We start from the raw sequence: 15,922 nt of genomic DNA on the forward strand, positions 1-15,922 counted from the left end.
TCAATGCACAGAAAATACCTAAAAATGGGTAGAATCTGTGTGTAATGATAAGACTGATAATAAATCAATAATTGAAAGATTTGGGGAAATTTCAGTAACAGATTATATGCATGTCTATATGTGTACATATTCACAGATATAGTAAATTTCCCCTACAATGAATGTTACTTCTCCTTACCTTTTAGGATATAACACAAGTAGAACAAGATGTCAAGTGAAAGCATTCAGAACATGGCATATATGCCAACCAAATCTGATAAAAACCGAATTGCAGGTTTGGACTAACATATCTCAAGGGGCAACATTCAGGATAATCACAGAAATAAAACAAAAAAGAGGAACTGTTTTAATGCTAAAAATAATACTGTAATTGTATTAATTTTGAAAACTTTCCCTTAGCTAACCCTAACAGGAAGTGAAGTAATAATTTTATTAAGAATTATAGAATGTTAACCAAACTTACTATGGAAATAATTTCATAATTTATACATATTCAAATCATGGTGTTGTACTAATACTAATATTAATACAATGTTTGTCTTTTTAAGTCATCTCTATGCCCAACGTGGGGCTTGAACTCATGACCCTGAGATAAGAGTCACATGCTCTACCGAATGAGCCAGCCAGGTGCCCCCTCAAACTAATACAATATTATATGCCAATTATATCTCAAAAAAGTTGGAAAATTTTTAAAATAATTAAAAATAAATTTTAAAAAATTAGAAAAGAATAATTACAATGCAAAGGATATGTTATTTATTCCCAGTTGTATTTTTATTAAGAAGTGTTTAAAATCTGTTCAACTTGAATTGTTAAGCTTTTCAAATTAACATTAGTACCTGGCAGACCACTGGACCAGTCTGAAATAGAAATTTTTAAATATATTTTCCAAAACTCTTGATGTAGCACAGAACCAACTATAATAATGTAAGAAGCTAGTTAACATAATAATATAATAATTGGTACTATAATATAATAATTTACCTAAGTAATTAATAAGAAATATGGCTGACAAAGCATTCTTTGTTTTTGAGATCTCGTTAGGAGTAAGACATATATTACACAAGCACTAAGATCACTAGATGCTCGAGACCAGGTCTGGGAGTAATTCTGAAAATTTGTGTAGTTAAAACTTGAATTCAAAAACATGAGCAGATGTTATTTTATGGAACTTACAAACAGTATTTTTAAAATCCCTTTTGTATCATTAGCTCTCTTTCAAATGGTCTCTAAGATCTGTTTTACAATTATCTAAAAAAAATAAAATTGTCGTATGCAATTTCTTAAGAGTAAGAGGGAAAGTGTAAACCCTAATAAAACCCACTACTTCTCGTTTAAAAGAAACTCAGTTATTATTTGCAAGGGCTAAAATTAGTGGGGGGGTTTTTGTTGCTTCAAAATGTGCGATCAAACTCCATTCTTTCATTCACTGTGTTGCAATGACCATATTTGGACCTACTGACAGATGTGAAGGTCCTTTGTGGTGTAAAATGTAAAATACACACTTCAACTTAATATGTCAGGAAAATGATTAGCCTTATGAAATTATTTTCCCATCACATTTTGGCTTGAAGTATTAATATGTGGTGTTTGATACAGAGAAATAACCAACTTACATATTCATTAGAGGTGTGATGATAGTTTAATAAAGATATTATTTTATTGCTCACAGTCTCCAGTCAGTTTTTGGAAAAGTTTTAGCTTCATCTAACTTTTATTAAACAGTTGGAAATCCATTCTGAATTGCTTGTTAAAAAATTTACTGTTTTCTAAAATTATCTCCTTTTTCTCTATCATTCTCTCCTTACTCATATTTCCCTTGGAATGGAATGCATTAGTCTTCATTTATCTCTAGGCTTTGGAGAGTTTGTGGAATCCTAAATTCAGTGCTAGTTAATAAGATCAAATCCCCACTTAGAGTGTTGGGAGTCTACAGCTAGAACTGAGAAAGCTCACTCCAGCTTCCTCCCACCGGACGGAAAGTAAGTGTTGTAGACCTATAGTTACGACTGCAGCTTTAAAGTTTACACTAAGAAATTATGTTTAGGTAAAAATTAAAAGTAATTTAAGACCTGATATTTGAACACAACAAAATTCTCTTTCCTCTGTATTTTAACCATTCCACATATGTCCTAGACAGCACTGATTTTTTTTCTCAAGAAAGGTTGCTTCCTTTATCAATCTTCTCCTCTTCCTAATTTTCAAACTCCCTCAACTAAGTACTTTCCTTTTACCTTTATGCCTATCATGGAGATTCCTCTGTTCAATCTGTTGAATTCCCCCTTCCAGAGCTTAGCTTACATTCTCTGCTTTTCTCCGCGTTTTCTCCCCTACCACATTCAATAGTTCATTTCTTCCTTATCTTAGCATCTATTCTTTTAACATTTTCTGATTTGTACCCTGAGCCGCACCTATCCTGAGCTTCTTTCTCTAATTTTTCCCTCACTCCTTCCCACAGACTAATCTTTTCTGCTGTGAATTCTGATGCCCAATTGCTTTTACTTAAATCTTATGCATTCTCAGCCTCATCTGAATTCCCATCTCACTCTGTGAGCCTGAATGGAAAGTTGACTTTTCCACAAGAATACTACCTCCATCAGGAATATTTTGAGGAGAAACTGCCCCAAATCTTATACTTTAAGTAAGATGGAATCCCGGAAGTGGGATCAGCATTCTTCTAGATCTGATCTGCTGCCTCCACATTCTTACTTTTCTAATTTCATATAAAATTTAGTCCTTTTATGTTCATATCATTATACTTCCTTGCTGTTACTGTCTTCTTTCCGGGCAATTTCCTTCATCCATTTCCTGTCAAACTTAGGCCATCAGTGACTTCAATGCCTATATAAAAATTCTACATCAAAATTTATTACTTTCCTTTCCTTTCCAAACTGTAATCCATGCTCCACTTCAGAAATTCACTCCCAGGACCAAACCCTGTATCTTTATATTACTCGGAATTGTCTAACATCTGAAAACCTCTACGCATCATTAAATCAGTCTCTGACAATAACCTTCTCGATGTGCCTCCATTAGCCTTGAATATTTCCGCAAATTCCTGTTCTTTCATTGAACCCCTTCTCTTCCAGTTCACGGAAAACTCTGCATCTGAACGTGATTTAACAAGACCGCATGATTTCACATGACTAGCGTCTTCCCTAATCTATCTCGGACAACACTTTATATTTTTTTCTTAAGATTTTATTTATTTATTTATTTGAGAGAGAGAGAGAGCAAGAGAGAGCATAAGCAGGGTGAAGGGTAGAGGGAGAAGCAGGCCCCCCTGCTGAGCAGGGAGCACGATGTGGGACTTGACCCTGGGGACTCCAGGATCACAACCTGAGCCCAAGGCAGACGCTTAACTGACTGAGCCACCCAGGCGCCCTTGGACATTACTTTAAATGCTTTCCTTGCCAGCCACCCTCAACATCCTCTTTTTCTTTCTACTATTACTGCCCACAGACTTCCAACAATTTATCTGAAGTGTGCTGACGATTCAATCACACATTAGAGAACCAATGCCATCACAAATTTAAGTTCTTCACTTAAACTACCATCTTTCTACGTATCTTTGGTGAGCTCTCTCTTGTAGCCCCAGGGTAGCTACTCTTCATTTTATAATATCCCCCAAGCCATTCATTCATTCACCTAGTCTACGATCATCTTCATTTTTTTTTCCTTTTAGATCTCTCTTTCCTTCTCTTGCATCTGGCTTCCACCATCCACAACTTCACTAACACCAATTAGGCAAAGATCGTTATTTGTTAGTTTTGTCATTTAACAATATTTGTTCTTCTCTTGAATTTTTCTGATGAGTATACCCTTCTTGAAACATTTTACTTTCTTGAATTCTGTTCCTTTCAGGATACCCTACTGTCTTTCAAAAGTTCTTTTTGTCATGGTTAACTGGCTCTAATTCTTTCATCCACTCCTTAAATGTAAATAAATGTTGGTAACCCCGGAAATGTGATTCTTGGCTCTCTTCTTATTCTTTATATGCTTCTGACAATTCCATTCATTTTAATGGAATCAGTTAAGTGCTGATACTCTATTTTATGTCTCTAGCCCAGACTTCTCTGCTGAGTTTCCAGACCCATACATTCAATCACTTCTATTAGATAGCCATACCTGAATATTCCAAAGGAATGTCAAATTCAACCCATCCTCAAACTGAATTCTTTTATTTCTTTCCCTAAAACTTGTTCAACCTACATTCCTTATCCTGACAAAATATGCCATCATCTATCCATACATTTAAGTCATCTGAAATTATCTTATTCTCTCCTTTTCTTGCATCAACAATATCCAATCAATGACTAAGTCCTACAGATTTTACATCTTTATATAACTTCTCATGTATCAATTTCCTATGCTACTGATACCTTATGTCAGTCCATTATCATCTCTTTACTGATCTGTTCAATAGCCTCATAAATGATTTTTCTGCTTTTACTGCTCTAGTCCATTTTTTTACATAGCTTCCACAGCAATATTTCTAGGAAAAAATATCTGATCTTGTTCCTTTCTTGCTTTACATGTTTCAATATCCTGCATGATCTTCAGAAACCCTCCCCTGCTTACTTTTGGCTGAACTTGTTTGAAGTCATTTTTCCCATATTGTTTCCTCTGCCTGAAATGTTCTCTACACACGAGGGCAACATTGTTCTAGTTTTTAATGTTCAATTCATTATGTTATCTCTCTTATGAAGTCTTTCTTGAACTAATACCCATACTTTCCAGGTGGAAATGATCATACCATCCTTTATGATTCCACTGTATTCTATACACATAGATTTCTCATTGCACCTGTAATATTATTGCATTTACTTATCAGACTCACACTAGAAAAAGCCTGCAAGGATAGGGAGCTATTTTGTGTGTCCTGTTACTTCTGGGATCTAGAAAAAGACCTCACGTCACCATGCACATAATAAATGAGTGTTGAATGAATGTTCAAGTTTCAGTTAAAGTGTTATTTCTTCCACGAAGCCTTTTCTGGCCATCTAGGTGAAACAGATTTTATTTGACTTTATATCTTTGTAGACCATTATTGCTAGAATCATCCACATTTGCACATTGACACAGCATGTTGCCCACATATTTTAACTCCTCAATGGTATTGAGAGCTTGTTTAGGACATGTATTAGATATTTACTGTTCTCCACATGTCTAGCACACTGCAGAACTCATGATAAAAATAAAATACTTTTAGAATTATGTAAAATAAAGTTGAAAACAAGGTTTAAGTCTAAAATAAGTTGAAGAATGAAATATGATTAGTTTGTTAATTTAAACTCACTGACTAAATACTATACATCTATATGTATATATGAACAAACATATATACATATATACATATATATATATATATATATATGGATCTGGAGTTATTACCCATTATGGAAAAAATACACACATACACACACACATATATATATGCATATATATATATATACACACACATATTACATAAAAGTTAATCATTTTATTTTTATCAATCTAATTGGAGCAGTTGCTGTTAAAAGTTGAATATACTACTACCTAAAATAAAAATGCCTGTAAGATTTAACATTTTTTTATATTAGAGGAAAATGAAAAATTATGAAATGAATAAAAAATAGTAAAAAATTTCTAAAACAAGTTAGATACATGAAAAAATAACAAAGAAAAACAGTAGAAGAGACAGACCTGCATGTCTTCTCCTTGTGGAGTCCACTTCTTCTGTGGTCACATCGTGTTATGGACAGACATAGACAAAGGAGATGAGTGTGAGTGGATGTACTCAACAGGTAAAAAGTGACACTGAAGGAAAGGGCCCCAAATCATTTTGAGAAAGAATCCTGTACACAGTTGTAGGGAAGATACAATAAAATACGTACCATATTAAAAAAAATTTTTGAAAAAGAATACGGAAAAAATGATGGAGAATTGGTTAAGCTATTATGGATTAGCAGAATCAGAAAAATAAAGTTAGTGTAGAAATAAAGAAGATTCAAAAGTTTACAATTATTTACAAACAGCCAATCCTGAACACTGATGCTGAAGAAAGATACCATTAGTGAAAACAATGTTACTTGTATGACCATATTGTTCACGACATTCCTGAGTCCATTTAAAATCTGTGAAAAAGCTTTTAGAATTTTTATTTATCATTTAAAGAAAATAATTTAATTGAATAAACTTTAAAAAGAACATTAAAAATAGTTCCAACAGATTTCTGTGCCTTTCAAGTTTCCCAAATTGATGAGTGCACAGATGGGCCATCAGGCCAATATTCCTCCAAATTACTTCACTACAGCAAAATATTACCATAAAACATTATATTATAAAATATAGAGAGTAACAACTAAAAGACTCATTATAAAAGTACCTGAACTATACGGCTTTATCTAAATATTAAAAATTCAATGAACCTTAAATTTAAACAAATCTTATTTGATCATATTCCCTTATAATACCTATTTATTCAGAAAATTCTTACAGACGCCACATAACACATCACGGACATCTCTATTCAAATTTGCCCATCAAAATCCAACATCTACTATAATAGATATGGCACACATTTTGGAAACACTTCCTTCTCCACTGCTAGTGGAATTCAGAAGACATTTTACACAGTGATTGAAAGCAGGAAACACCTGCTAAACTCAGCATTCTAGGAAAAAAAAAATTCTTCCAAAGATGTTAGTGAGTTAGTATGACTGACACGGATAAACACTATAATACAAAACCAAAATCTCCTATTTAATTAATACTTAGTTTTGAGTCAGGTACCATAAAATTCTTAAATCAAAACACCAAATTCACTTCTGCAATGGTTATATCATAGTTTTTGAGAGCTATATAGAAAAACATATCAAAATATGCTTGGAATATTGATATATTGAAATTATAACTCTTGAGAGGATTCTTTCCTATAACAAATTTATCTCCTTTTTTGAATAGTGAGAAAATGAAAACTTTCCACTAGGAAAAGATGCTAAGATAACCAAAACTTGTTTCCTTAGATAAAAGAGAAATCCTAGTATGAATTATAGAGAACTGTAAAGGAATGACACATTTTGAAATTTAACAATGTCATTTTGATTATTGTTTGAGCACATCTTTGATCTATTCAAAGTTGGACACTAAATTTCATCATAATTATATTACAAACCAGACTGTGTTGATAGGATTGACCACTAGGAAAAGTATTATTCTCCTGAAATTTACTCTATACATTAATATATTTCATATTTTGTTTTCCATCCCCAGTCCACCCACTTCTCAAAGAAGATAGAAAAATCAGAGATATAGTAATAACACAGTTTAATTCTGAATTGTATTATATCTCGTATTATTTCTCATATGCAAAATTTGTCTATATACATATTTACCATACTATTAAAATAATTTCCTTACATGTTAAACTGAAATTGATATGAATTGGATAAAATGACTGCTTAGGTATATTCCTTCTCTAAGAAAAAATGTTATTATTATTACTATTATTTTTTGCAGAAAATGTAAACACAACATAAATAAGTGAAGCTCTTTCTCTACCTAGCATTTTTCTGTATTTTGAATTATTTTATAGTGACATTGAGGCAATGTTCTTCATGTTATATAGATTCAAAACATTCAAAATTCTTCTCCACTCATCCATTCATTAATTACAGAGAATAACTGAGGCACACAGAGTTCAAGTGACTTACCCACGGTCACACAACAAGTTCAGTGGCAGAACCAGAAAGAGAACAGAGGTCTCCTGATTACCAGGTCAACTTTCTTTCTACCAGATGCTATATGACCCAATAAAAACACGTGAAATAAAAAGTCAAGCAAAGAAAAAAACAAAAAAAAAATCTTCTCAGGGTGGCACCTGATCTGGACATTTTATTATATATTATTTAGTTAGAATTTTTTTTTTACAAAAAGGTAACTGCCACAGCTATGCAAGTAATTCACTAATGTTTTTACTCTTGTGAGAAATATGATAACACTTAGCACTGGTAATTTAATTTTTTAATAAAATAATACAAAATTTATTTTACATAAAAGGATGAAAATGAAAGATTTGACAATGATCTCACTACTAACTGAAAGTTCCCATTAAATCATTTTTCCGTCATTTACGTGAAGATGATCCGTTAATAAATAGGTCATAACCATTCTTATGTAAAAATCACTTAATTTTAATTAGCAGATAGAATATTCTTTAAATCATAAAATCTCAAAAATTTACAGTTATACCAAATATGTTTTTTTTTTAAATTTGGCTTTCTTGTCTTCCTTGTTGTTAGAATTTGTATTATACATTATTTGTATTAAAACAGCCTCATTTTAAAAGAAAAACTTATAGTCAGCATCAGTTAAGCAGCCAGGTCTTATTTAAATGGCAATAAACTGTAAATGCTTAATTCACATATACAACTGAAATGAGCTGCAGACTTCTGTAAGCCTTGAAGAAGCTAAGAGTAACTGCCTCCACAATTCCTATCTCTCTGCTTTTCCTTTGATCATTACTATGCCACAAACATTCTACTTTTCAGTGCTGTTTTCATGGCCGTTCTAATGAGAACTCTTTCTAACGCTTCCTTTAACCAATAACCAGTTAGATAGTAAGAAGTTAAGGAATAGTAAAAGTATACCCTCTCTTTGGTATCTGTTACTGTCATAGTTATGGCTGAATCGTAGTTTTAGTTTTAGACTTAGAAAATATAAACACTTTGCAGAGAGAATATACAGTTTTTTTTTTTTTTTGGTTCTTTCCATCATATGAGCCAACAAAGGAGAAATAAAATATTTTCATATATTATATCGAAAAAGACCTTCATAAGATATGATGAATACTTCATAAGCCCCATAATATCATTTCATCACTTATGGTAAATTATTTTTGAGAAGTGCTTTTAAACTTAGGTGCATCAAGGTGCAAACTATAAAAAGAATGGGGTTTTAATCAAGCAAAGTAATACAATATCTATGTGTTTATCTATTTACTTATCTACCTACATACCACTTAAAGCTGTTGTATTTTTGGTCCTTAAAATTAAAAAAAAATCTACTGAAGATAAATAGATATATAATTACTTTCATTGATTTATTTGGTAAAAAAGTAAGTTTGTAAGAATGTATATGATGCCAAATTTTATGCAAAATTTTGTACAAACCAAAAATTTTCTCTTGCTAATATAATGTATTAACTATTATTATATTTCAACTTAATACACCTCAAGTTCAAAAAGAAATATTAATCTGTAATCAACTTAATTTTTAAGAGGCATGTACATGGGTCTGTTTATCTACAAATACAGTTTTTACCAAGTGTGTATGATATCTATTTGAAACCCATTGATGGCTAATGTTCTTTCTCATTTATCACCATTTACAACAGACATAAGGTACTATTATCAGATGTAAGTGTACTTGAGTAAACACATGTCCTTCAGGAGAAAGCATTCTGTTAAAGATTCCTGACAATGAAACAGAAGCCTTAATACTTTAAAACAGAACTTTCATATAATTAAAAACTAATCATATTATGAGGGCTTTTTAAAGATCATAGAGTCTTAGGATGTCCCTTTGGGGTAAGGAGAGATACCTTTCAAAATGAAGCCTAAATAAGCAACTACTTTGTGGGAGAGCCTCAATGGCGTACAAAGATCAGGATGGATGTAGAATATAAAAACAAAATGTTTACCAAATTTACAGATTTCAAACTAAAACTCACCACTGTGACAAAATCTTGTTGAAGAATTCCTCAACCAAGTGATCTGAGCTTATTTTTTAAACTTAATTATTACTTTCTGTAATTTTGTCAGCAACCCTAAAATTATTGAATATTTACAATAACTTCTACCTCTTAAAATAAGCAAGGTACAATCTTTTAAAATATTTTGCTGTTTTTAAAAACTCACTAATAAAAATGTTTATCTTTTAAACATCTTCTTTCTTAGCTGTACTGTTTTTTACTGATTCTGTCCTTGAGGTCTGACACATAATGCAATTTTAAATACATTAGAAAAATATACTCAGAGAATGTATTGACGGAATTTAAAATAACTGACTTTCAAAATACATCACACTATTTATCATAAACACAATAGTCATTGAATTACAGCTTGGCCTTATAAGCCTCTCTGTGTGTTCAGAGGAAACTGAACTAACTTTAAATAAGGAACTAAACTCATACATCATGAAATTTCACTTTATTGATAGGAAAACATAGTTGTTAACAAAGAATTCTATATTTACATCTGAAGGTATCAATAGTATTTAATTCTGAAATTCCATCAGTTGATTTGTCTTGCATAAAATATTTACTTTGTCTAATATCACTTTTTTTCTTTCAAAAATAAAATTCATTTATTCTACAACAATCTGGAAATTACCAGCTTCTAATACTGACCAAGATCATAATCTTGATTCTCTTTTCCAGCTTAGATGGATTGGACTAGCTTCTAACTAGAAGACTAATTTAGATTATTGATTTAGATGGAAATACATTGTTTCCACCTTTAAGAAAAGTCAAAGTACTCAAAAATAAAAGGAAGCAAAAGTCCAATACATCAAAATACTAAAAAAATATTAAGTATTAAATTCACTAACAAAACACATCTTTGAATATTTACTTTTTCTTAAAATAAATTTCATAAAGCATAAATCCAAAGGTAGAAGAAAAAAAATCCCTACCTTCACCACAGTTACAGATCCACAAAGAATACAAAATGGAAATGTCCATGTTGGAAAAATTAAAGGTTAATACATTAACTGTATCATATAATGCTAAAAACTAAGGGCTTATGCATCAAGATGTTATAGTATGTTATAAAACACAACTTGTTACTTTGAATAGTTTCTATTTCCAAAATATTGTATAATCATACAGTAACCCAGCAAAGTGTTTCACTGCCCTTACTTTCCCAGAAAGGCATAGACTTATTTTCCAGAGAAGAAATAACAAAGTAGCACCATTACGGTTTCAGGGTAATTACAATAAGGGTAGCTAAGTCACTTCAAAATTTTCCTAGCTATAGCATATCTTACACTTAAAAAATAACGAATCAAGGCAGATAATCCTTTTAGGAATAGTATCAATTAATCATCAAACATATCAGAAATCATTTAAAATTGTATCTCAAAGTCCACTGTGAACTTTTTAAGTCCAAGATCTTTATTTGGAGAAACTGTATCAGTTCTAAAACATTCATTCAGCCTAACTAAATTTAGCTTTCCCACCAGAGTTTTTTGTGGGGTGAATTTAAGCAAAATATGAGGTAAAATATTTTATGTAAATTATGCTCTTTTCTCAGATACATTTCAATTACTACAAGAACAGATAGACTCACAAAGTGAAAACATAAAGTTCAACAGATTAGTTTTTCAATGTTTAATAGCAACGCATTATTATAGACCATAGTATTCTAGTCTAGAATCAGATTGCTCATTGAAAAATTAAGCAACAGATTTTCCATACTCAAATAACCTTGTTTGTGTTAAGAATGTTTTATTAACTTTACGACCTAAACAAAATCTAATTCACATCTCCCTGAGGAAGATGTTAGTGATTTACACTAAACATTATCCATAAAACCTGAAGTTTAAAATCATTCGTACAATACTTATATTTTTGCTCATATTTAAGGCACTAATGTGATAAACACCATTATATTTCCCAGGGATCTTCATCTATACCATCAATTAAGTAAGAGACACAGAAAATAAATCACTCCTCTTGCTGATAATCCCCTCTGGGCAGTCTAGTTTTGAAATATCAAGGTTTTTCTTTAAAAGAAGCAGGTACTAGTCCATAATACTTAAAGTTCATCCAAAATTTATTAGCATATTTTCTAGCCTACATAGTGCCATTTAGTCCTCGGGTTCTATTTAAAGTAAAAATTTCAAATGATTTTTTTAAGATGTTAGTGTACATCCTAAAAATGTTAAATTCCCAGCTATTATTCTTGCACAGATTTTCATAAAACAGCAACAAAAAAGACAACAATATACGCTATTGATACACATAGTTGACCTTGCATCTCAGATTTGGGTTCAAGTCCTTACAAAGTTTTTCTAACACCACAAGTTTACTACAACAGTCTTCTGATGAAGAATCTTTGACAATTAATGGAAAATGCTATCTTAGATTTTAGTGAATAAAAATTATGTATTAAACACGGATTACAATCAGTAGATTATTACTACCATAGATGGGCTTAAACATGAAAGAAAGGATGACTCCACACATGTCTTCCGTAAAGCCACACTCAAAACATGTTACTGACATGTAAATAGCCCCACTCACCTGATAGCCCACTACGTTCCTCCCATTTTATCACTTCAAAGTTTCAATAATTAAAAATATTCCCTACATATCCCACCTTTAAGAAACAAACAAAAATATTTAGGAACACTAACATTTAACATAGTGTTTGCTGCCTTAGCATACTGCATACTTTACTCACGACATTTAGGGTGGGAATTTCCAGGGCCAGTTGAATTTCCTAGTATATAGGAAAATGCACAGTTGCCAAAATAGAAAAATCTTTAACTATTTTAAACCATGACATTAAGGCACTTTAATTACATTAATTTTCCTCTTCTACACATGAAGTTTATATTCAGTTAGAGGACTCAAGGGATAAAGTGTATATATGCTACCTATGAGAATATACAAATTAATAATATTTAGGAGATTTAAAAAATTTTGCTTGTGAGATTTAAATTTTTTTCAGTCAAACACTGCATTGTTCCATGACTTTAATATTCAATGTAATTTACTTACATAGACCTATATGGCCACAAACCTATTTATGTAATCAGACATGATGGCAAACGAGACAAACAAATATGACCAAGGATAACCCGTATCACACAATATTGCAAGGAAAGATTTTTACAGTAATAATTTTTGTTATATAAATCATAACATAAATCATTAATTTTATACTGTTTACCTTTAAATCCCATTAAATATATTAAGGTAATTATTATCTTCCACACAAACTGTGATGCTTTATTGAAAAATTGAAAAACAAAAGCAAGATATTTTTCTTACAATGTATAACTATATTTAAATTCCCAATGTAAATTCCTGCTTATTTTATTAAATTTTCAGAATGTGTTTTACTAAAAGAGAATTCACAGATTAAGCCATTTGTGCTGTGGCGTTTTTCCTTGTTCACCAGACTTATGTGACATAATTCTTTTTCTCAAAGCCCCTATTCTCCTCCAGAACAGTACTATCACAATTGTGGTAACTTAATCATTAGTACAATTACTTATAATTTATGTATTTTTGCCAGAATGCAAGCTCTATGAGGACAATTGCTGCATTGGTGTGGTTTGCCTGAATAACTCAGTACCAACCACAATTCCTGGCATACAACAGGAGAGCAGTGAATACTCATTAATAAGTTAGTTTAATTTATACACTGACATATTTTAAAGCCTAAGTTTTACAGATGTAAGGTGAACTGAGTCACCATATAAAAATACATTAACACTGTTACTATAGACACAGTCATTTTAATGATAATATCACTATCAGAAACGTCATCCTAAAATTTTGAATGAAATTTTCAATATACTCTCATCCAATTACTGATTAAAACTTGGACTGATTATTCAGTTTATTGATTACTTCTGCCCTTTGCTTCTCTTCCTTTTACTCCTGGTGCAAGTTTTTGTCTTCTACTTAGTTAATAATACCTCTCCAAATAAGAAAGAAAGAGGAAAATAAAATCACTTCATTTCAATTCATTTGATGGACTAAAGAGACTACTGAATTCACTTAATAAGTTATCATTCCTTCTTGCTGTTGTTAGCAATATTTTAGCTGCAAAAGTTGTAAATAAGTCATTACCAATATCTGATATAGTGCCTTGACAGTATTATTGAGCTTTGTAGAGTACTTTTTAAGGAAGCAAGTAATACCTCCCCATTAAGGTACTTTAATTATATATATATTTATATTGAATTATACACATTATATTTAATTATATATTGTGATACCTTTCCATGAAGGTACTTTAATTTGGGTCACAACAACCAAATATATAAATGACCATTTGTGCTTAAATTAGTCAATTTTTCTCCTAGAGAAGTAATCTTGATAACAAAAAAATATATTTTTTCCAAAATATGTAGAATTTGTTTTCCATACAAATCTTGAAATAAAGTGTTCACCACTCTTATTTAAATAGGCTCTACACACTATAAAGTTCACACCAAAATGAGAAAAATGAGGTACAACAAGCACACACATATTTAAAAAGCATGAAATGCAGTGCTTAGAGTCTCATGCTTTCAGTAGTTTTCCAAACCCTGACAAACCTTGCTCAGATTGGTGTTTCTTTTTCGGCAATAGTTTGTCATCACTTATTGTACCATTCACCTTTTTCTGCTGGTCTTCCCATGTAACTTCTAGTATAAATCAAAAAACAATAATCAGAGATTGTCAGAAGTATAGATAATGTGTGTAACGAGAACCTAAAAATACTTCAGAACCTAATTATTTTTTAGATTTTTCCCCTATGTTTTCCCATAAACTTTTAGTAATATGTAGTCAATATTTTAAATACAGGAATGTGACATTTGAATTATTTATAGGTTTCAAAATCCAGAGCACTAAAATTATTCCAGTAATCTCCAAAATTTATTTTCAATAAAATGAGTTGGGGCCAAGATAAGAAGAAAATATAATTAAAATGGTTTGGCAAATAAAGTTTTTTCTTAGTTGATATTAAATAATATTAATTTATTTTAGAAATAAACATTTTGCTAAACATTGTGTTACTGTGGTGCAATAAATGTTTATTTGGAATTAAAGTGCATTGACTTCCATACATACCAAGAGAAAATCTATACATTTTAATATATGATAAGATAAAATGACTAGTTTTTTGCTACCACATTTAGTACTTTCATTAAATAACAGAAAAATTTATGGGCTGTGGGGATATTATTTCAATGAAAACTATTAAGTTTGGTGTCACTGAATATGAGTTATCTGGCTTATCTAAGATTATCCAGAATTATTTGTAGTATTGTAAAATATATTTAAATTCAACAAATATATATTCAGCACCTACTATAATTCAGGCGTGTCTTGGTACTCGGAATTTAACCACAAACAAAACAGACAAAAGTCCATATTCTCATAAAGTTTATATTCCAGGGGAGAAATAGATTAAACAAGATAAATAAGTAAATGTTTTGTGACTTAGATACTGGTAAGTGCTAAGAAAACAAAAATGAAGTAGGTAAGAAAAAAAATAAAATGTCCAGAGGGTGACAGACGTTTGAATAGGCTAGTCATAGACGGCCTCACTAAGAAGGCAAGTTTGAGTACAGAACTTATGGAAGTAAGGGAGTTAGCCAAATGGTTATTTGGGGAGAAGGCATTACAACCAGAAGAACAGCACATGCAAATGTCCTGAGGTAAGAGCATGTCTGACATGTTCTAGAAAAGCATGGAGATCTCTGTGACTGGAACAGAGTGAATGAAGGGGAAAGAAGCAGAAGATGAGGTTAAAGAGGTAATGAAACGGGAAGTGGGGGAGTAGAGATCATGTAGGGCCTTGTAACGCGTGTATCAAAAGATTCATGGATCACCATTTAATCTCATAGCAGCATTCATAAATACCTAAGTATACACTTGCCTGTTTTTTACTCACATGTTTCTAAAGCTGTATTATAAGTAGCTGGTTACTATCCATGTACATTTTAATCCCCATGAAGTTTCACCATGTCATACAAAATTTTCTGGTGCCTTATCCACCTTCGGCCATAAATAATGGGATACTAACATTTTATGATATTAACCAAAATTTTATGATATTAAGCAAAACATAACTAGGAAGATGAATCACTGTCAAAATGGAAAATATGCTATATTGCAACATCAAATATAGGTGATTTGGGATAAACTACTGTT

At 31.2% G+C, this 15,922-nt stretch overlaps 1 protein-coding gene across 42 annotated transcripts in view; it reads right to left on the bottom strand.

The window, feature by feature from the left end:
- The window catches only part of RIMS2 (regulating synaptic membrane exocytosis 2), a 585,834-nt gene that overhangs the window by 163,846 nt on the left and 406,066 nt on the right, over nucleotides 1–15,922 (bottom strand). For 11 of the 42 annotated variants that reach the window (XM_028109866.2, XM_028109882.2, XM_088023110.1 and 8 more), the window contains one exon: nucleotides 5,689–5,721. The exons of 28 other annotated variants lie outside the window; for them this stretch is intronic. In XM_028109866.2, coding sequence (XP_027965667.1) covers nucleotides 5,689–5,721 — 33 coding nt within the window. Of the gene's footprint in view, nucleotides 1–5,688; nucleotides 5,731–15,922 lie in introns of all 42 variants that reach the window. 3 more of the 42 variants (XM_028109849.2, XM_028109924.2, XM_028109949.2) reach the window with 2 other exon arrangements.

Source organism: Eumetopias jubatus, unplaced genomic scaffold (assembly GCF_037043125.1).
Source record: "Eumetopias jubatus isolate StellerSeaLion01/CBP00866 unplaced genomic scaffold, mEumJub1_p1.0 scaffold_4, whole genome shotgun sequence".
Taxonomy (NCBI): domain Eukaryota; kingdom Metazoa; phylum Chordata; class Mammalia; order Carnivora; family Otariidae; genus Eumetopias; species Eumetopias jubatus.